The following is a 21,222-nucleotide window of genomic DNA, read 5'->3' on the forward strand; positions in this document are numbered from 1 at the left end:
CCTATAAAAGAAGAATTTTATTTAATTATCTTCTTAAAATAATAATTAAAATTCTTATTTTAGGGGCTTCCCTGGTGGCGCAGTGGTTAAGAATCCGCCTGCTAATGCAGGGGACACAGGATCAAGCCCTGGTCCGGGAGGATCCCACATGCCATGGAGCAACTAAGCCCGTGCGCCACAACTACTGAGCCTGCGCTCTAGAGCCCACGAGCCACAACTACTGAAGCCCGTGCGCCTAGAGCCCCTGCTCTGCAACAAGAGAAGCCACTGCAATGAGAAGCCCGCGCATCACAATGAAGAGTAGCCTCCGCTCCTGCAACTACAGAAAGCCCGCGTGTAGCAACAAAGACCAGATGCAACCAAAAAAAAAAAAAAAAAAATCTTATTTTAAAGGCGAGATATCTAGGGAGAGAAAAGTAAGTGACTTTATACAAGTTACTTAAGCGGCAGAACCACTCCCACGCTCTTTCTACTCTCTCCGTTACAGTCAGAGAAATGATCACCTAAAAACAATTAATAACCATCTAAAAATAATAATAAAAAAATAAAGAGAGCAAAAAAATTTTTCTTGAAAATTTTGATTATTTCTTGAACATTTGAGTATTTCTGAGCAGGAAAATGCAGATTAGGCCTCAAAGCAAACTCAACAGCCCTCCTTAGTTCATGTCTTTCCTGAACAGCAGGAAGACTCAGGAGAAGGAAGTTTCATGTTCATATCCCGTGTTGAGGACGTCATTTAATGAAGAAGTCTAGATCATCTATTTTGATGTGTCGTATCCCTGATACTGAAACGATAGCTCACAGAGACAGTGCTCACTCCACAAATGACACTATTCATCCTGCAAGCACAGGCTCCCTAACAAGCCGGCTTACCTACTTCTACAGGTTTGCTGGACAGAGCTGAGAACGTGAGATACGTGACGTAGCAGCTGATGAGACCCGACTGCAGTAACCCAGAGTGCGGCTGTCCTGGAGAATGAGAAGAGACAGCGTTTTAAATCAATGATGAGAAAGCATATGTGCCTTAAAAAAACAGGTCTCTCCCAAATGATATCCCTCCAACTTGGAGCCCCACCCTTCAAGGTAAGAAGAGGTACGTAATGTGTTTCTCAGACGACACCAAAACATTTGGGGAGGGGGCGGGGCGGGGAGTGATACACTGAACCTAACTGCTGTTTTAGAGACGACAAGTTCTGCCGAGTTCTCTCCCAACACCCTATTTTGATAATAACTACAGCTGTACTGAAACATATTGCCTGGTCTCCCTGAGGTTCATAACATTGGTTCTTAAATCACAAAATCTCCAAAGAAAATTTACCATCGTTATTTGTGACATCACATAGCTTAGTGGGGTAAATGATGGATTTTATAGGGTGGGCCTGGATTCCAGATTCGACAAGGCCATCAGACACACATAGTCCATGACAGTGGGAAAAAGCTCGTATCTGTCAATGGACAAAAAACCTTTGGGAATACCAGAGCTGGTCCAAACCAAAGAAGAAGGCTATGGGACTGAGCATTCACTGGGAAAAGGGCTTCAATGTTACAATATTTAAATTAAACTGTTTGGATGGTTGAGAGTAACCAAGATGTGATAAAAGGGATTCATCCTTTTTTTGGTGAAATTTTCAACCACCTGCAGACATAAAAGGATTTAGTTTTACCCAGTCTTCCCTCTGATTAAATTTATTCCCAGAGTTATAATTATTAAATTATAATGACCAATAAAGGTAAAAAATAGGCCCTTTTATAATGTTGCTCTTTGGCATGGGAATAAGACACACCTTAACAATGAATGGCATTAAACCAAATATTTCAAAATATTATAACTATTTCAAAAAGTAGGATTTAACCCAAAGAATATTTTAATCTGAATACTAATGCTTTAGGAAATTCTTAATTGATCAATTAAAGGAACTGGAGGAGTAATAACAGTCTCAATTTCAATAATGAACTTCGATCATCTCTTCCTTTTGGCTTTGAAACAAGCATGAGCAAGATGAGGCTCACAGGTTTCTGTTGGCTTTGCAGAGGAAGGATCGGGATATGAGAAAGGTTAGCTCCCGGAGCTAGCTGTCGGCAGAGCCAGGATCGGATTTCCTGCTTCCTGACTCTGGGACCACGCTGTCCTCAATTTGTGGTCCACAGGAGTCTTAAGTGAAAGATGAGCCGCAAAACAGCTCCTTCCGTAGCCTTCTCACTCATTCAAGTTTTACACAGAGATCACAGGGAAGAGCTAAATATCCACTCAAGGTGTTTTCCATTGAAAGGCTCCTTGTAGTACATTATGTAATGGCAACATCTATCTCCTTATTTATTGGCTTCATTACACTCAAATCTTGGACACAAGGCATGCGTGACTATCACATTCGCCCCAGTGTGGGGCATGAAGGGGACACTGGGGTCCCACCTTTCCTATTGCTGACCCACCCGTGGTAAATTAAGGAATGACCATAATTTCCAAAAAGGGAGGGGTGTTGCTCAAAGACATTTATAATATGAATAAGGAAGAATGGAAAAAAACTGTGCTTACGATTTTGGACACAGGGTGAGATGGCTACCGCTGAAATAAGCAGACACAGGCCTCCGTTTATCCCCAGAAGAATTTTATTTTCCACGCAACCATCTTTCTGTGTATAAAACACTGCCATCAAAATCAAGCCTCCCGTGGCGATGGAGTACATGATGAGAGTCACCAGGGACAGAGAGGCGTACCACAGCTTGTTGCTAGCTGTGCCTGCGGTCCTGTTTCTCCAGGAAGTGGAGAAGAGGAAGGGGAGAGAAGACAGGTCAGTTGATTCTCCGACAGCATCTACCATCCCTCAGGCATTATTAACTAATGCTATCAGGCCCCAGGCCATAGTAATGAGTTATCCAGAAGGCCTATCATTTTACCGACTAGAAGCTCGAAGGTACAGGTAAATATGTAAAAACTTCTTGGCTCAAGCATAGAATTTTTTCTAAACACTGAAGACATTCCATCTTTGACTCAAGTGTATTCACCAAGTAAAATGAATATACCACAGACTTTATTCTAGCTTCCCCATTCTGGATGTCAATTACCCTGGGACAGGTTTTGGCAGTATTAAAAAGTGGCTCTTTGCTGGAGTTTGAGCTTTCCCCATAAACACAGAGCCTGGAGGTGCCAGTCTCTTACGCCAAGCGCTGCCAGCAGCTCCTGCTGATGCTCATCTTCTCTTCAGGGAGAGAGAAGCAAATGAACTTCACCCGGAGAAAGACTGGCTGACCTCAGCTCTTCTGTCCCTGCACTGAAAAGGAGAATCTCTACTAGTACTGCTTCTCCCAAACAATGCCAGGTATGATTAAGGAGAAGTTTGACATTAGAAAAAGTGAAGACAGGAATTCCCTGGTGGTCCAGTGGTTAGGACTCAGTGCTCTCACAGCCAGGGGCCCAGGTTCAATTCCTGGTTGGGGAACTAAGATCCCGCAAGCCACGCAGCACGGCCAAAAAAAAAAAAAAAAGGGGGCGGGGTGGGGAGAGAATAAAATCAGCCGGCAAAAGAGTAAAAATTTTAATGGGATTTACAATAAAGAATCTAAAAGAGGAGGTTAATGTGCTCTCTGGTTTATATAAACATTAATAAAGGGATGGGAGAAATAAGTAGTGATTTCACAATCTACAGAAACTGTTCAGAACAAAGAAAAGAGTGCTTATTGTTGCTAAATGAAGAGGACAGAACAACAACAGGGGGGTGGACTGAATCACTGTCGTCTGCCTCAGGATTCAATTGCCCTTTGTAACCACACTCTCACAAACCTTCACAGAGAAAGCAGCATACTTAATGTCTTCACAAAGCTGGAAAGTGTTCAAGCAACCCAGCTAAAATGTTCCAATTATGAAGTTACTGCAGCCGGAGACAAAGAAAACAGGGAGGAAAGGCCAAAATGACAATGACCATCATATTCCTGAAACTGAGCCAGGTGCTCCGATGACCACAGAGTTATTCTCACAGAGAAGGCACACAAAGCAAATGAAGAGAAAATGAAACTAGAGAAAGGAAGGAGCCAAATGGTAATCGATGACATGGAGAGAAAATGGATTATGTAGAAAAAGGTGAACACTGCTGACCAGTGTGTAGGTGGGGTCCAGCTGTTTCCTCACTAGTCTTTTGGGCTACGTTATTAGTATAAGAAGGACTTTCTTAACAGTTAATTTATGCTTAGATTCCCAAGGTTAAATCTTCAACCCTAACCTCTCCGCTCAACTCCAGGCTCCTATTATCCAACTGTTAATGTCTCCACTTGGAGGTCTAATCTGCATGTCAAATTCAGCAGGTCCAGATTAACTTCCCAATATTCAAACCTCCATCCCCAAGTGTGCTCTTCTATGATCTTCCCAACCTCAGAACACGGCAATTCCATTCTTCTCATTAGGGGTGGGGGTGGGGGGAGATTAAAGAACTGCAGTTGCTCTTGACCGCTGTCTTTTTCTCTCCCTGCTCCTGTCCTCTCCCCACCACCATGCCATCCCCAGCAGCAAATTCCACTGGTTCCAACTTCAGACTATATCAGAATCTGACTGCTGCTACCATGTGGCTCCAAGCCACCTCGTCCCTCACCTGGATCATCTCCCACTAGTCTCCTTACTTGCACCTGTAACCCCCTCTCATCTTTTCTCAACTTAAAATGTGCATTAGACTCCATCTCTCTAGTGCCCTTCCATGATGGTCCCAGAAGCCCTTCATGAGCCAGCCCAGGGCCGTCTCTGATTTCATCTCTTGCACCCTTCCCTCACCACTGGGGTCCAGCCACAGTGGATGTCCCTGTGCCCCTTAAAGAAGCCAGCACAATCCTGCCTTAGGCTCTCCCCAACTTCCCTCGTCTCCCTCACACCTCGTCATGAAAGCCTTTCCCTGCTCTGCTCGCCCCAACTCCCATACCCTGCTTTCTTTTTCTCCAGAGCACTTTTCGTCATTGAACCTAGTCGTATTTGCTTGATTATAAGTTGATTATCTATCCCCCCTCTCCCCAGGAGAATGTACGCTCCACAGAGCAGGACACGGTTGCATTCACTGCTGCTCTCCTACTGTCGAGTGCCCGGCAAATAATAGGTGCTTAATGAATACTGGTGCAAGGACTGCCAACTGTTAGAGAATAACTGGGTGCAGCAATGGTGGCAGAGTGGCTGTGATTCCTGCTGCTCCAGACTCAATTGGTCCTCCCAATGACATCTGCTATAGACACCCCAAATAAGTGCTGTGACTTATTTACCTTTATACTCTTGGTGCCCGGCACACAGTTAATACTCCAAAAATTTTGAATCAGTGCTCAATAAGAAGCACTTGGATGGAGATTAGAAAAAGACCGGGCAGCGGGGAGGAGTGTATGGACACAGAAGCAAGCAGGTTATCAGGTTAGGAAAGACGGCTGGGCTCAGGCTTCGGGTGAGGGTTAGGAGTAAACAAAACCCAACAACAACATTAATTTAAAATCTAGAAAATCTAATAAATAAATAAATAAAATCTAGAAAATGGGTCTTCATTAGAAATACCTAAATAGGGCTTCCCTGGTGGCGCAGTGGTTAAGAATCCGCCTGCCAATGTAGGGGATATGGGTTCAAGCCCTGGTCCGGGAAGATTCCACGTGCCGCGGAGCAACTAAGCCCGCACACCACAACTACTGAGCCTGCGCTCTAGAGCCCGCGAGCCACAACTACTGAAGCCCGTGTGCCTAGAGCCCATGCTCCACAACAAGAGAAGCCACCGCAATGAGAGGCCTGTGCACCGCAATGAAGAGTAGCCCCCACTCGCTGCAACTAGAGGAAGACCCAATGCAGCCAAAAAAATAAAAATTAATTAATTAATTAAAAAAAAATGCAACTCCCCCCAAAAAAGAAACACCTAAATATACTGTTTACTTTTTGTTATTTCAGTTTTTTTTTTAAATAAATTTATTTATTTATCTATTTATTGGAGGCGTTGGGTTTTCGTTGAGGTGCGCGGGCTTCTCATTGCAGTGGCTTCTCTTGTTGCGGAGCGTGGGCTCTAGGTGCGCGGGCTTCAGTAGCTGTGGCACACAGGCTCAGTAGTTGTGGCTCACGGGCTCTAGAGTGCAGGCTCAGTAGTTGTGGCACATGGGCTTAGTTGCTCTGCGGTATGTGGGAATCTTCCCAGACCAAGACTCGAACCCAAGTCCCCTACATTGGCAGGCAGATTCTTAACCACTGCACCACCAGGAAAGTCCCTGTTATTTCAGTTTTGATATAGAACTGATGCTTCGAGTTATAAAAATTGACCTAGAAAGTGTCAAAAACAAGACAACAGGCTTAGAAAGGAGTCGCTTATGCTAAGCCCCACATCACCAAACCAACACAGCTTAGAGTTTCAGCTCTCCCAGAAACGGAATCTTAAACCAGTCAATCCGGAATCCCCTGATCAGCACTAGTTAGGTCACCTAACTGGCAGACGCCTGCCATCCCCTCAAGGAAAGTTACCTCACAATAACCAACCTGCTTTTTTGCCTAATAGTACTTCCTTGTCCCTGCTCTCTGCTGCCTATAAATGTCTTTTACTTAGTACAGCTCCTCGGAGCTCCTTTCTATCTGCCAGATTGGAGGGTGCCCAATTTGAATCAAATTTTGCTCGGACAAACTCTTAAAAAAATTTTAATATGCCCCAGCTTACCTTTTAACAAAAGAACAAAACACATTAAACATCACCCAACCACAACATTTTTCAGGTAAAAAAAAACTGAGGTCAGAGAGGCCAAGTCATATGCCTCAAGTAAAACAGCCAGAGAGCCAGGGGCACTAAAATCTGCAGCATTTGTGTCCAGGCCCATGGCCTTTCTATCCTACTGCTTTTCGGGTATTCTCCTTCTCAAGATCTTTACAAAAGGAGAGAAAAAAAAAAAGAAAGGAAAAGGGAAGAAAAATTTTGGTTGTTCCATGAAGAGTGATACAGGTATTATATTTTCTAGACTAACCTTGTAAGCAAGAATCTCTGTTAAGAAACACACCAAAAAAAAACTAAATTAGATGAATTTACATAAAAATAACAATACTTGTACGTTTCCTAGCTTAATCCTAATTTTAGGCCGACCAACCAGCTGTGCGTACGTAGACAAAAGAGATTTTGTTGGGACACCGGCCTCAAAGCCAGGTCAACAGCAACATCAATCGTTGCAAAGCTCTTAAGCCGTTCCTATTGGGTGGTTTCTGGAAAGTTTTTAAAGCAATCAAACTCTTCCAAAATGCCTGTTAAAACCTGGCATCGATAATTAGTCCCAGAAAATGGCTTCAGAATCAATCAAGACATTAAAGTCAGAGTAAAAAAGCACAAGTATTCTCAAGAGAACATACTATTTAATGGGCAAACCAGGCACTCAGTATCAAAGATATTAATATTTTACCATGAAGTTCCTTACTCGAAGTTTATTTGTAAAAATTTTAGAAAAAACTTAGGGTGATGCATTCATTTTGTCAAATAAAAAATTCAGAATGAAAGTACTTAAGAATCACCAGGGAATTCCTTGGTAGTCCAGTGGTTAGGATTCCATGTTTTTACTGCCGAGGGCCCGGGTTTGATCCCTGGTCTGGGAACTAAAATCCCACAAGCCACATGGTGCAGCACCCCCCGCCACCCCCCCCCCAAAAAGAATCATCATCAATGGAAAGAATGGTATTTAATCAATTAAAATGCATTTCCAACTTACTGTGCATATTTCTTCTGCATAACTGAGAACAGAGTCACATAAAACTATAGTCAACCATTTGACTTATCTTTAGGAAAACTTTGCTGCCTCGAAACAAGATCTAGTAGAAGCCCCAAACATACTAGGTTTCAGAGATGACCCAAAATGCAGGACAGCATGCAATATTAAACTTATATATGTACTCAGACCTAGAAATCTGTATTATCATAGAGATTAAGATTTGAGGGGAGTTCCACGGCAGTCCAGTGGTTAAGACTCTGCACTTCCAATGCAGGGGGCGCGGGTTCAATCCCGGGTCAGGGAGCTAAGATTCCCACATGCCGCGCAGCGTGGCCCCCACCCCCAAAAAAAAAAAAGATTTGAAAAAATACCAAAACACGCCTGTAGTGCTACCTGTATGACTATTCAATGTGCTGTAAACATTTTTAAATTGGCATTTGGGTGCTTACTCCAATATTTACCAAATAATAAAATGGTTAACACCATCTTTTCACTCAGGCATCTCATGATTCGATTTTCAAAAAAACAAAACCAAAACAAAACAACTACTACTACCACCAAGCTGAGGAATATAATCAGGATGAAAAGCGTTTTGAGAGAATTTGGACAGTATATTTTGTTTTATCCAAAATAAAAAATAAAATTCACATTCATATAGAACTTTCAGATCCCCCACCCAAACAGTACAAAATAACGTGATGCCTACAAAATCTACAAAACTACAAAAGCCTTACTAGATATAGCAGGCAGTTATTTTCATTCATATTTTATAAGTAAAGTAAGACAGAGCACTTCAGTGCTTTGCCCAGAGGTCACAAAGAGAGTCAACCTGGCCTTAGCACTGAAGGAGCTGGACCCTTGTCTAGCTGTCATTTCCTCAATGTGGCTCAGCAAGAAATAAAACGAGCCATTAATAGTTTGGCATTTCCCATGTACTCTAGGATGTGAATTCTATTTTCAAGGCACTTAAAAAGGGTCTGTATTTTTTTTTAAAGTCGGGGAGGCTTTCTAAGGTAGAACAACAGATCTTCCTTATGAAGGGGTCCTTCCCCTCTTAGGCAGTTGAGAAGGAACAAAATTTTTTTTAAAAAGAAAAGCACTATTTCATTGAATATTCTTTGCAGAAAATGAACCTCCAGCTCCAAAGTACTTTTTTCTTTTTAATCTCCTAAGGATGGGCGCCTAAGATAAAGCCTACCCAAATTTTCAGCCACTAACGCAAGCATGGAGCAGGGGCTGCGAGGTGCCAGCAGTGGGGTTGAGTGTGGCTAAGTCTTAGAGCCCAAATGAGAGGGTGCAGGCAAAAGAGAGCCAAAGAGTGAAAAGAAATGAAGTGGAAAAAGGAAAAGTAGAAAGGCGAGAAAAACAGTATGGGAGAGGAGTAAATGAAGAGGTCCAAAGAGCAGGAAGGAAGGGAGAGAACAAGCAAAAATTGTTTTTGGTGTAAGCAGGCTGCTAATCCCTGGCAATACAACTCGGGGTAGAGCCTCTGTCAACACTGGGGTACTTTCTCTGAGTCAGAGAGTGAGTTCACGCGGAAGCTCTCCATAAAGGCACATACCAGTTCTTGTTCCATTTATGTGCAAACTCCACAAGTAAGAGGAGCTGGATGCCTATGAACAGGAAGCCTCCGACGGCTCCCACATAGCGCCAGGCTGCAAAAGAAGACCGTCCGAAAGGAGATGAGGTGACTGTCCCAAGTGTTTAACTCAAAAGAGAGTAATGACTACAGTTAGTTTTTACTGCAGGCTCCCTGTACCAGTAACACATTTAATTCCCACACAACCCTACAAGGTGGGTACTACTATTACACCCACTTTACAGATGAGAAAAACTGAGAGTCTACACGTAAGTTGACAAGGTCCCATAGCCAGTAAAGGGTGGGGCTGGGATGTGAACACAGGCAATCCGGCACCACAGCATCCAAGCTTCACCTCCATGCTATAAATAAATGCCAGATATCCTAACAGACGCAGTAATTCATAAAATCAACAATGACCCTCAATTTAAAAGTAAAATCACACAATGCCAGAAAAAACCAAGGATTCAAATTTTACCGGATAGAGACCCACCAATGTCCAGTGAGGAAATGAGGTTCAAATGGGGGGCCACGGACTCAGGTTCTACTTCTGGCTCGGCCACAGAGAAGCCCAAACCTTGGATAAGCGCATCACATCTCTGGGTTGTCTATAATACGACTGAGCTGTGCTAGAGGATGGACAGCTAGGTCCCGTCCCATTCTAAGTATATTATCCTAATATATACAAGGACCTCTGTGGAGAATAGAAAACTAGTTTCCAGTATTTTAGGTAAAAAGACAACTTGGATACAACTTCCTTAAGGAGTACATAAAACCGGTATGACCCTAAGAAACTATCTGGAGCCTGATATATGGCTATTTGAGGGACTATGGCTGTTCCTTATTCACAATGTGAATATTTTTACTATCTTAATAAGGAAAGTGAATCCATTTGGGTCTGAACAGTGTTCTGAACCTCTAAAACTCAGGCTTTTTTTCCCCTCCCTACCTCATATGAAGAAGGGCCCCTTGTTTCAGCTATGATTAAATGCTTTATATTAAATAATTTTGGTAGGTTCTATCAATAAGGAATATAATTCAGTGTTATACAGTTTCACATAAGGCAAGTTTAGAGATAGTCTGGAGGATGCCTTTCTTACCCCATTATAGCTACAGCAGATTTAAAGCTGCTAAGAAGCCCTAAGTTTGTGTGCACTGCTCAGAAAGAACAAGGTCTCCCTGGGTCACGCTGACATGCTAAACTAGTTTTCAAACAAGTTTTAAGTGCTTCATTTTCCCTTCAGGCTAATAACCTTAATTTCAATTCTTCAACCGGTAGAGTAACTAAAGGTCCTCTCACCCCTCCCAGGGAGGGAGAAGTGGCGGGGAGTGGGAGGGGGGAGGAAGTACAGAGGGTGAGTGAAGTGTGGGCAGCTGAGGCAGGATTTATTTTTTTAAGCTACAAGAAAGTTAGTAACCTACAATATCAAAGGCACCCCGGACTACGCTTTCGAACAGTTTTACAAAGTGAATAAAAACACAATAAATAGATACCCCCAATACCCCATTTGTACCATTTAGAAAGGTCTCCTGATCTGGAATGAAGAAGGCTCCTGAGCACATGGCCCCCAACAGCAGAAGTTTAAAGAACCAAAAGCTGGAGGGGAAGAAAAAAAAAAAAAAAAGGAAATGTATTTAAATGATATTCAAGGAAGGACAAAAGACCTCTTAGAGGTAAGCGTGTCAATTCACGATTCTGTTCTCTCCAAATGGAGGGTAAGTAATTAAGTGACTGGAGACTGCCTTTTCTCATAATTAGACAGACTTCGGTGTGGCCTCTGATTGTGCAAAACCATTTTGTTGCAGGGGTGGAAGTGACCTGGGGGAAGCTCTTGGTACAAGAAATAAACTCTTATCTCCAAAGCATTTCTCATCATGGTACCAGGTGTTACAAATAGGATTCCAGTTCTTAGGCCACTGTGTGGTGGTAAGTATCAGTTCCACCTTCCCTAAAATCAGTGTCAACAATTTCAACCAGAGGAAAGCAGTCAGAGGGTCTGAAGAGTGGAAGAGGTCCTGGAATGTTGCTCTGAATATAAGGAACGGTGAAAGGACCCCCAAAAAGACTCACCCATTGTGAATATAGGCTCTACAACTTTTACTGTTGTTGATTTTCAAGGTCAGGAGGCAGAATATAAAGAAGAAACAGGCCATTCCAAAACAGACTCTATATACCGCAGAATACCCCACCAGCTTCTCACAGGTGTCGCCAGCTTTAATGCCTTTACAGATATCCTCGAAAAAAGGGATCTGAAGAAAAAGAGAAAAAGTCATTTGTTAAAACTAGGAAAAGAAGGGCTGCCATGGAGTGTTCTTTCAGCCTACAAGTCAAAATCCAATGTGAAATACACCATGTGCAGAGAGAAATTAAGACGGAGAAGAAAGTCTCTCTTCCAAAGACCGCTTTCTTTCTCTGAATCTTTCTTAAAAATATAGTGCTCATAACATACCACTCCACCTCCACTTACTCCTAATGAATTCTGAAATCCAGCATCAGAGTTTTAAAAAATGATACTTAAAATACACAGGTATATTTTTCTTTATTCATTCATTCATTCATTTTTGCTACGCCGGTCTTAGTTGCGGCATGCGGAATCTATCGTTGCGGCCTGCAGATTTCTTAGTTGCGGCCTATGGGATCTAGTTCCCCAACCAGGGATCGAACCCAGGCCTCCTGCGTTGGGAGCTCGGAGACTTACCCACTGGACCACGAGGGAAGTCCCACGGGTATATTTTTCTTGAAATGCATAAATATAGAGAATAATTGCACATATGCCATTATTTATATAGGATAAGCTCCTGACCTGGAAATGAAATCGGTGGGTCAAGTAGTATCTACATTTTAAAATTTCAAGAGATAAAGTCAAATCACACTTTTAAGGGCTGCATTTACATACTACCAGTAATATTTGCAACTGCTCACATTCCCAACCTGAGCACCAAATTTAAAGGTTAAATACCACTATCTTGTTTTAATGTCCTGTCTTCCTCATCACTAGTAAGGTTCACATCTTTTCTTAAATTTATGGCCATTTGTATTATTCTCTGTGAATTGGCAGTTAATTGGATTTTTTTCTTGATCCACTGGAGCTCTTAATTATGGACCTTAATCTTCTGATAAATGTTGATAATGGTTTATTCTAGTACAATTAGAAGGTTTTAATGTAAAACCCACTTACATTTTCAGAATAATTAAAATCTTACATTATGAGAACAAGCAGCACGTTTCTATTAATGTCAGAAAATAAAGATTTAGTCAGTGTTTAAAAAAAAAAAAAACTTGCTTCTTACCAACATCAAAGCTGAACACTCTTTAGAACAGAAAATAAGTTGAAAATCACATTACAGCCTTTACTCACAAGCCAAAAAAACAAAACAAAAAAAACCCAGGAAAAAAATGACATAAAACTAGAGGTAAAACTGAAGCATGATAATTTAGTTTCTTCTCCAGAAAATATCCTAAAGAAACAACAACAGTGGAGGTTATTAAGATTTCCATAAACAGAAGGAAGACTACATTTAATTGCAGTTCATCTTCCTCCACGAGGGTTCCCTCCCTCAGAAAAGAGCTGTAATCATTACTACACCTGAATCTCAAACATGCTTTTCCAAACAAAGCATGTTTTTCAAAATTAGTGTCTCGGGCAAAAAAGCATTAATACTGAGACCCTATTAGGATAGCTCCATTTCCATGAATAGCTATAAAAGATTTCATGGGACTTCCCTGGTGGTCCAGTGGTCAGGCTCTGCACTTCCACTGCAGGGGACACGGGTCTGATCCCTGTCGGGGAACTAAGATCCTGCATGCTACGTGGCGCAGCCAAAAAAAAAAGATTTCATAAAGAAATGCCAAATATTTTGCAGTCAGCAAGTTCCTGCAACTCCAATTTCTTTTTGATCAGAGCAAGATATAAATGCATAAAGGGAGACACTACTGTATTTTTGACCAAGCCGGGTAAAATACTAAGCCTAATAAAATACAGAATGTCTAGTTAAATTTAAATTTTGGATAAATAATAACTAATTTTTTAATATAACAACACTTGGGACATACTTAGACTAAATATTGCATGGGACATATTTATGCTAAAAAAGCATTCCTTGGCAAGAGATGAAGCTCAAAAGGCAGGGTCTTGGTGGGAGGGGCCAGGCGTATGCCATGCTAAGGAGTCTGGCTCCCACCCTGTAAGGGAAACAACTATTTAAGCTGGAACACCTTTGGCTGCAAAGTGGAGAACATATGGGAAAGGGACAGGTTTGAGGCAGGAGGATAAATTAGAGGGCCACTGGATTAACAGTCCAGATAACAATCGAAGAAGGTAAACTACTAGCAGAGAAAACAGAAATTCTGTGGCTAGAAGTCATAGTTGGCAGGACTGTAGGGATGGCGAGAAAGTGAAGGATGGGGGGGAGGGTTCTCTTCTGCTTTTTTAAAGCTGTTTGGGGTGGTGGGGGAGTAGGGTTGGCAGAGGACAAAGAGTGGAACTGAAAAGAACAGATCGGGAGTTTGCTTTTAACATATAGGGTTGGAAGCGCCTTGGAGCATCCCAGTGAGAACGGCTGGTCTGGAAATTGCTTCAGTACAGCGATAAGGTTACAGGATACAGGAAGTGCCCTCACACAGGTAATGAGAAGTCAGGAAGGGCCTTCTGAAGGACCTTGAAGTTTCAGCAGTGTTTCACAGTGAGTGAGCAAACTCACATGGTTAAGATCCTCATATACTGAAGTAATGGGGGACGCCACACAAGTGAACGTTTCAGAGCCTCTAGCAGGAAACAAAAGCTGCACCCCTATGAGTGGTACCGATAATAAGGAGGTAACACTGCATTAAATCTGTAAAAGGAGGCGCCATGCCACCTCACTTACTCCGTTTTGTTCATATGGGATTTACAGCTCTGTAATATTCATGGAACTCTTCTCTTCCCTCCCTTCCGTGTCCCACTCTCTCAGCAAAGCTAATCCCTGCTGCACACCGCCGCCCTCACTTCCACTGTAACACGCGCATGGCAGCATCCCTTTCGTCTACACCAGCCCATCTTTCCCGATTAGCCTCTTCTCCACCTCCCTACCCCACACCCACTTCTCTCTTCTCCTTCTCAGATCAGTTCAAGAAGAACGCTACTGCCAGCAGGCCTGAACGTCTACCCTACCATCCCGCATAAATCCCCCCTCCCCTAAAACCCTTGTTTACCGCCAGAGGCCCTTAGGCTCATCAAAGGCTGAGTATGTGGCACTGCATACTTCATCCAAAATATCAGTAGGCAAACAACCCCCTGCTCCAAATACTAAGACCTGCTTTATGCTCTGTGGGTGACTTAGTCATGTAGCCTTCAGTACGTGGTGAATATTTTTAGGCAAAGAACCTCCGAGTTGAACAAGCTGGCAGGATTTAGCGAGGGGAATCTGCCCTGATTAAATATTTGCTGTTCCAAGCTCCATCCCAGTTTTAGAAAAAGAAAACATACATTACACACACAGATTCCACACTGTGGGGTAGCGGGGACAGGCCTGCTAAGGGTGTTACTTCTTATGTCTGGTTCTGGGCAACCAAGGACACTGCATCTGTGTTGGTTCTGTACAGACCCAAGGGCAAGGGTTTCCCCCCACCCCTCAGGCAACCAAACTCAAAGCCACAAATTATCAGGAAGAATAAAAAGCTCACATGGACTTCCAACCCTGAGAACTAAATCAGTGAATCGTTGTAAAAAGTGCTCATCACAGCTCCTAATCCATAGTAGCCATTAAGTAAACTTCCTTAACTCTAAGGTACTATTTTATAAAAAGAACTTCTCGGGGAGGGAGTTAGGCACATTACATGAACCCCTAAGTGGTTGATGCATTCTGATTTAAACATGGGGGGACATGAACATCTTAAAACTCAGTAGATGCTCTATTCACTTTACAAAGGATTCATATTGAAAGTTACAGTTGGACCCCCATATCTGCCAGTTCTGCATCTGTGGATTCAACTAACCACAAATGGAAAATATTTTTTTAATATTTTTATTTTCCAGGAAGTTCCAAAAAGTGAAACTTGAATTTGTCATGTACCAGTAACTATCTACATAGTATTAGATATTATAAATAATCTAGCGATGATTTAAAGAATATAAGAGGATGTGCCTAAGTAATATGCAATGTCATTTTATATAAGGTACTTGAGCATTGGTGGATTTTGGTATCTGATAGCGTCCTGGAACCAATCCCCCACAGATACCAACAGACAACCATACCGGGTAACTTTCAATAAGGTGAATCCTTCCCTGGCACATATATATAGGCATACATCAGAGATATTGCGGGTTCAGTTCCAGACCACTGCAATAAAGCAAATGTCTCAATAAAGCAAGTCACACAAATCTTTTGGTTTCCCAGTGCATATAAAAATTATGTTTACACTACATTGCAGTCTATTTAGTGTGCAATAGCACTATGTGTGTTTTTTTTTTAAAAAGCAGTGTATAGACCTTAATTAAAAAATATTTTATTGCTAAAGTACACTAACCATCATCTGAGCCTTCAGTGAGTCATGGCAGTAACATCAAGGATCACTGATACCATAACAAATATAATAATAATGAAAAAGTTTGAAATATCATGAGAATTACCAAAGTGTGACACAGAGACATGAAGTGAACAATGCTGTTGAGAAAATGGCACCAACAGACTTGCTAGATGCAGCATTCCCACAAACCTTCAATTTGTAAAAGAACGCAGTATTTGCGAAGTGCAATAAAGCAAAGGACAACAAAACAAAACAAGGTATGCCTGTATAAGAATTGAATTCTAAAAAACAGTGCTCACTACCTATCTTTCAGAGACCTAGTTGCCACCCAAAAGAAAATATGTCTGAACTCCCAAATCAGGGAAGACATTTTGACACATCAACACAAGTATTACGCTCAAAGAGATGGAAGCTAGAAAATCCCCGTAACTCATCTGTATAGAAGAGATGCTAGCTATGCCTCCAAAACAATTTCAATCTCAGGTAAATAAATATAAACAAACAACAGAAGAGTTATAGGAAGGCTTACAGGTCTAGTTGGCCAGGGGCCCACATGCTGCAAACTTAGCAATAAAGTATAGAATTTGGGAGTGTTTCTTACAGAAATGAAGAGGAAAAGGAGCGGCGTGTTCCTATAATATTAAAATATTATTTGGGAGAGATGAGAAAATGGCATATTAGCAAAGGGAATGAGTCTTACATTTCATTACATCGAATTTTTAGGGCATTGAAGGAAACCAAGCTGCAGAGAAAGCTTTGGGCAGCTGAGCAGGAGTGATACCATAAAACCTAGAAGAACCGTATCTGTAGGTTCTGTTTAGTATCTCTTACTTGAAATGAATTTCAGAATCGAGACCCTCTCCCCTTTTTGATATTCCACTTATTTTCAAACTTTCTAAGACAATTTCTTTTTGTCTGTGGAAAAATTCCAGTGTCCACGAGAGTGATGCCTGTCTGTTACCCACCCACGGACAGCAGCTGTGAAACAGGGAACACCAAGATCAGCTTCCATCCTCCTCTCCACGGCCTCTAGCAACCAAGGCTCATTTCTCTGTAAATTATTACCTTTGAGGCCCTTTTTCTGGCTATTTTTAAAAACAGTAATGGTCTCCCCTGGTGGCGCAGTGGTTGAGAATCCGCCTGCCAATGCAGGGGACACGGGTTCGAGCCCTGGTCCGGGAAGATCCCACATGCCGCAGAGCAGCTAAGCCTGTGCGCCACAACTACTGAGCCTGCGCTCTAGAGCCTGTGAGCCACAACTACTGAAGCCTGCGCGCCTAGAGCCTGTGCTCCGCAACAAGAGAAGCCACCGCAATGAGAAGCCCACGCACTGCAACAAAGAGTAGCCCCTGCTCGCCACAACTAGAGAAAGCCCATGTGCAGCAACGAAGACCCAATGCAGCCAAAAATAAATTACTTAATTAATTTAAAAAACAAAAACAAAAAAAAAACAGTAACAATCTCACATCTCGTTTGTTCCGGTTTCTAGACATTTTTAGGAGAAAAGTCTACATGTGTCATTATTAAAAGCCATAAGGGGAACTAAAATTTCACCGAGCCTGGTTTTATTTGACCCCGCCACCTCTGCCATCAGGAACTTAACGTCCGCAAATAGTAACTCCCCAGAATCTCGGAAGCATGCAAGACAGAGACGGCACTGATGCTCACAGCTCCTCCTCCACCGGGAGCATTTCGTCAGGATCAAACCACCCACATACGATTAGACAGTTAGAAAACAACTCCAACCAAACTTTAAATAATAAGCTTGCAATCCAAACAAGATAACTTGCAGAGAACTGACTAATAATGATGGCACGAAGGGCTCTTCCTCAGAAGGGAAGCAGGTGACAGCTAACGTCAATCTGCTCAGGGAATTAAGGTAACGTGAAGGCAGTATGTACAAACAAGAATCACGCCAGTTACTAATCTTGAAGGAGAGATAAGAGTTAATCCCAGCAAAAACTCATATAAATCTTCAATTAGGCAATGGCAGTGGGGATTGGGGCCATGGAACAGACAGGTCCCGTGTGCTGACTTGATGGGGCCTAGGAAGAAAGGCAGAGGAACCCAGAACTAAGATTGCCAGTTCCTCGCTTGGCAGTTGGTTGGATGGCGGCCCAGCAGCGGATAGGAGTCACAGAAGAGCGGTTTCCGGATGGGGGGGCAGTCATTCACTTAACGACAGGCGGCCAGTATCCAGGGGAAATGTGGGCAGATGGCTAAGCAAGGCTGCAGTGCTCCAGAAAGACAGCAGGACTAGAGAGAAGGACCTGGTAGTGACCAGCAGAGGTGGCAAAGGAGGCACTCAATGGAGTAAATAAACTCACCTGGAGAGGAATGCGGGTAGAGGAGGGGGAGGGAGACAGAGGTGGGAACAGCCCAGAATGCTGGGGAATGCAAACATTTGGGGACTGGGAAGAAGGGGAAAATAACCAAGCAAGAAACTGAAAAGGTACAGAACTAGAGAGAAGTTGAGGGAGGCTTTCAAGAAGCAGAGTGTGTCAAATACCACCCATGCCATGACAACGCAGATTGGATTTGCCAACAAAGAGGCATCCGGGGCAGTGATCAGAATATTCTCTAGAGTAGATGGGGGCAGAAGCCAGACTGATGGCTGAAGGCTGAGCAGAGGAGACAGTCAGGGGGGCTGGGTAGCGGGCAGGGGGTGAACCCAGCAGCCCTTTCACCCCTGCTTTCAAGAAATCTAACTGCAAACATAAGAGTCCAAGCATCATTCTAAAATATATTTATTTACAATTATACAAGCAATACATAATTATATTCTTGTTGCCAAAGAAAATGTAAATTATAACAGATACAGGTAACTGAATCCCCTTGCCCATCATTACTCCAACCCTAACCTGACTGCTTCCCAGAGGGAACGACTGTCACACTTTCATGTGTATCCTTTTAGGCCCTTTGCTGTGTTATTCCCCTCTCATTACGTCTCACACACTGTTGCGTGTTCAACACATAAATCTATTTGCACCCTTTTTAACTACTATACAGAAATCCACAACCCAGACCAATCGTAATTTAGTTTCTGTGACGCTAGTGGAAGACATTTACGTTGTTTCTGAGTTTTCACTCTTATAAACAATGTACAATGGATAGTTCCCATATTGTGCATATCTCTCTCTGCACATGTAGAGCATTTAGGAGGACTGACATCCAGAAGATGAATATTGAGTCATAAAATTGGTTAAATTTTAACAGACACTGCCAAACTCTCCCCAGGGAGGGTTTCTGAAAACTCTAGGGCTGGGGGGAACAGGGAGAGCAGGAGAGAGGAACAGAGATGCCCACAGAGCCCCCTACACACCCATCTCGGAGCCAGGAAAGTCCCTGCTGCTCCCCCCTACGGTCAGCATCTCAATAAGCACTGCCCCCCATAATCAAGAGAAAAGGGGTGGAAGCAGGGGGCCCTCTGAGTCCAGAAAACAAATCCACACCTAACCCCAGAGACAAAACTGCAGCTATGGAGGTCTGGACTTTGTTTTAGATGGCAAATACGGTTATTGGCCCACACTCCCTCCCACAGAATGCAGGGTCTGATAGAGAACTCTGTGCCCCCCTGAGAGGAGCAAGGCCCACTGACAGTTCTCTCCTGAACACAGAGATGCTGAAGTTTCTATTAAGAGGACTAAATGCCTAAACAGGCAGAGCTTTCTAGCCAGACCACTCATCAGTGGGAAGATGTGCTTACGGCCTAAGTGAGCACCAAATCAGCTAACTTCCTCTTGAACTTGTGAACCTGGAATAGAGTGGTGACATATCATATGCAAATCCAACTACGCTCATGGCTGTTTTCTATAAATCATTATTAAAAGCCCAGTGAAATTAGAGTTTACGTGTGTATTCTTCATCCCACACGATATATTATATAACTATACCTAAGCGTCACAGCACAGGGTTTGCTCATTCCCTGACTCATTCATATCTACTGTGTACAGGTACTGTTCTAGGTTATGGAGATTCAAGCAGCGAATAAAGCAGGTTAAAAAATCCATGCTAACAAGGAGCTAACTTTCTAGCGAAATACATGCTGTACACACAAAGCCATGTGTGCTCTGCTTTATGGATATTTCAGGCATTTTCATGGTTTAATTTCAACTATCCATGATTTTGCCTTAGGTGGGACACAAGAACCTAATATCCTCCGAAAGACTGAATCCTACCAAACCTATACCCTCAAGATTCTGAGAGCCCCTAGTCACTTGTTCCCCAATCCTAGTTCTGAGAACCTGGCCAGGCAGACATTTCAGTTTCTGGCCCAGCATCCTTCCCATTTTACACTGGACCAGGAATTGGGGGTCCCAAGGAGCAAAGAACTGGGGTACCCACACACTCATTTTCTCCATCCCCACTTCTTCCTAATCACCAAAATGCTTGGTTTGGCTACCTAAAAAGAAGGGCTGATTTTTTTTTTTTTTAACCTTTGAATGATTTACCATGTATTTCAAAAGGCCAGGAAGAGTAAGACATCATACTGTTGAACGTGTCACATTGAATTTATCCCTACATTGTTCTTGCCTAGTCAAGCCAGTACATACGAGCTCACACAGCCCAGTATTTATTTGCAACTTAATCAGGAGCTCCGGTACCCTCAGCACAAAGTTTAGGCCATTCAAGTTTCCCCTTCAGGGAGAAGGGGAGAATAACTGCATATGACATGCACAGGGCCACTGAGGTCTACCACAGGCCAGCGAAGCAAAGGACAGCGTGTGGTAGCTCCTGTTCATGTAAATAGGGAACACAGCCACGCTCATTTGCTGGCCTTTTGTTTTGGCTGCAGAGTTGAGTAGTTGCTAAAGACCACAAGGCCCTCACAGCTGAAACGTGTACTAGCTGGCTCTTTACAGGAAAAGTCCGCCCAGCCCAGGACTAGGAAGTAGAGCAGAGGAGCTGCGCTGAACTGCCGCTGAAGCATGAATTAGCATCTCAAAGGCAAATGACAACTGGCGATGACTTACTCTACAGATCATAAGTCAAAGGAGCAGCAGAGACGCGACTGGCGGAACTTGTGCTTTAAGAGAATTAAATCGTACACCTCCCATATGTCATTTTCAGAGCTGCAGCTTAAGGATTTTAAATTATCTGCCTGCAAAAAAAAAAAAGCTTTGTGGAGGAGGTGGTGGAGGACATGTCTGTGAGTTCAGTGCTTTTTTTTCTGTGGGTCAGAAGCCCTCATAGTAGAAAAAAACCTCACATCTGTTATACAAACATGGCTTGTGGAACCAAAAATAAAACCCACACTGATGAAAGCCGGCATGTAGAGAGATAATTTTAGACTTAATTTTAAGACTGTATAAATGGCCTCACTGAAATTTAAAAACCACCCCCCCCCCAAATACCCAACCCCCCTTGTGATTAAGCTCAACCCTGCTTTAGAGGGCAACACATTCCAGTCCCTTGTACAAACCTCCTTCCTCACCTCGGCTCCCAGTCTCCCATGAGGACGGGG

The 21,222-nt window shown here is 42.9% G+C and overlaps 1 protein-coding gene across 3 annotated transcripts in view; it reads right to left on the bottom strand.

Moving 5' to 3' along the window:
* The window catches only part of SERINC5 (serine incorporator 5), an 86,400-nt gene that overhangs the window by 18,470 nt on the left and 46,708 nt on the right, over positions 1-21,222 (bottom strand). For all 3 annotated transcript variants that reach the window (XM_059916658.1, XM_059916659.1, XM_059916660.1), the window contains exons 3-7: positions 11,325-11,503; positions 10,768-10,850; positions 9,236-9,329; positions 2,534-2,745; positions 874-969 (exon numbers count right to left, since the gene is read on the bottom strand). In XM_059916658.1, coding sequence (XP_059772641.1) covers positions 874-969; positions 2,534-2,745; positions 9,236-9,329; positions 10,768-10,850; positions 11,325-11,503 — 664 coding nt within the window. The remainder of the gene's footprint in view (positions 1-873; positions 970-2,533; positions 2,746-9,235; positions 9,330-10,767; positions 10,851-11,324; positions 11,504-21,222) is intronic.

This window comes from Balaenoptera ricei, chromosome 3 (assembly GCF_028023285.1).
Source record: "Balaenoptera ricei isolate mBalRic1 chromosome 3, mBalRic1.hap2, whole genome shotgun sequence".
Taxonomy (NCBI): domain Eukaryota; kingdom Metazoa; phylum Chordata; class Mammalia; order Artiodactyla; family Balaenopteridae; genus Balaenoptera; species Balaenoptera ricei.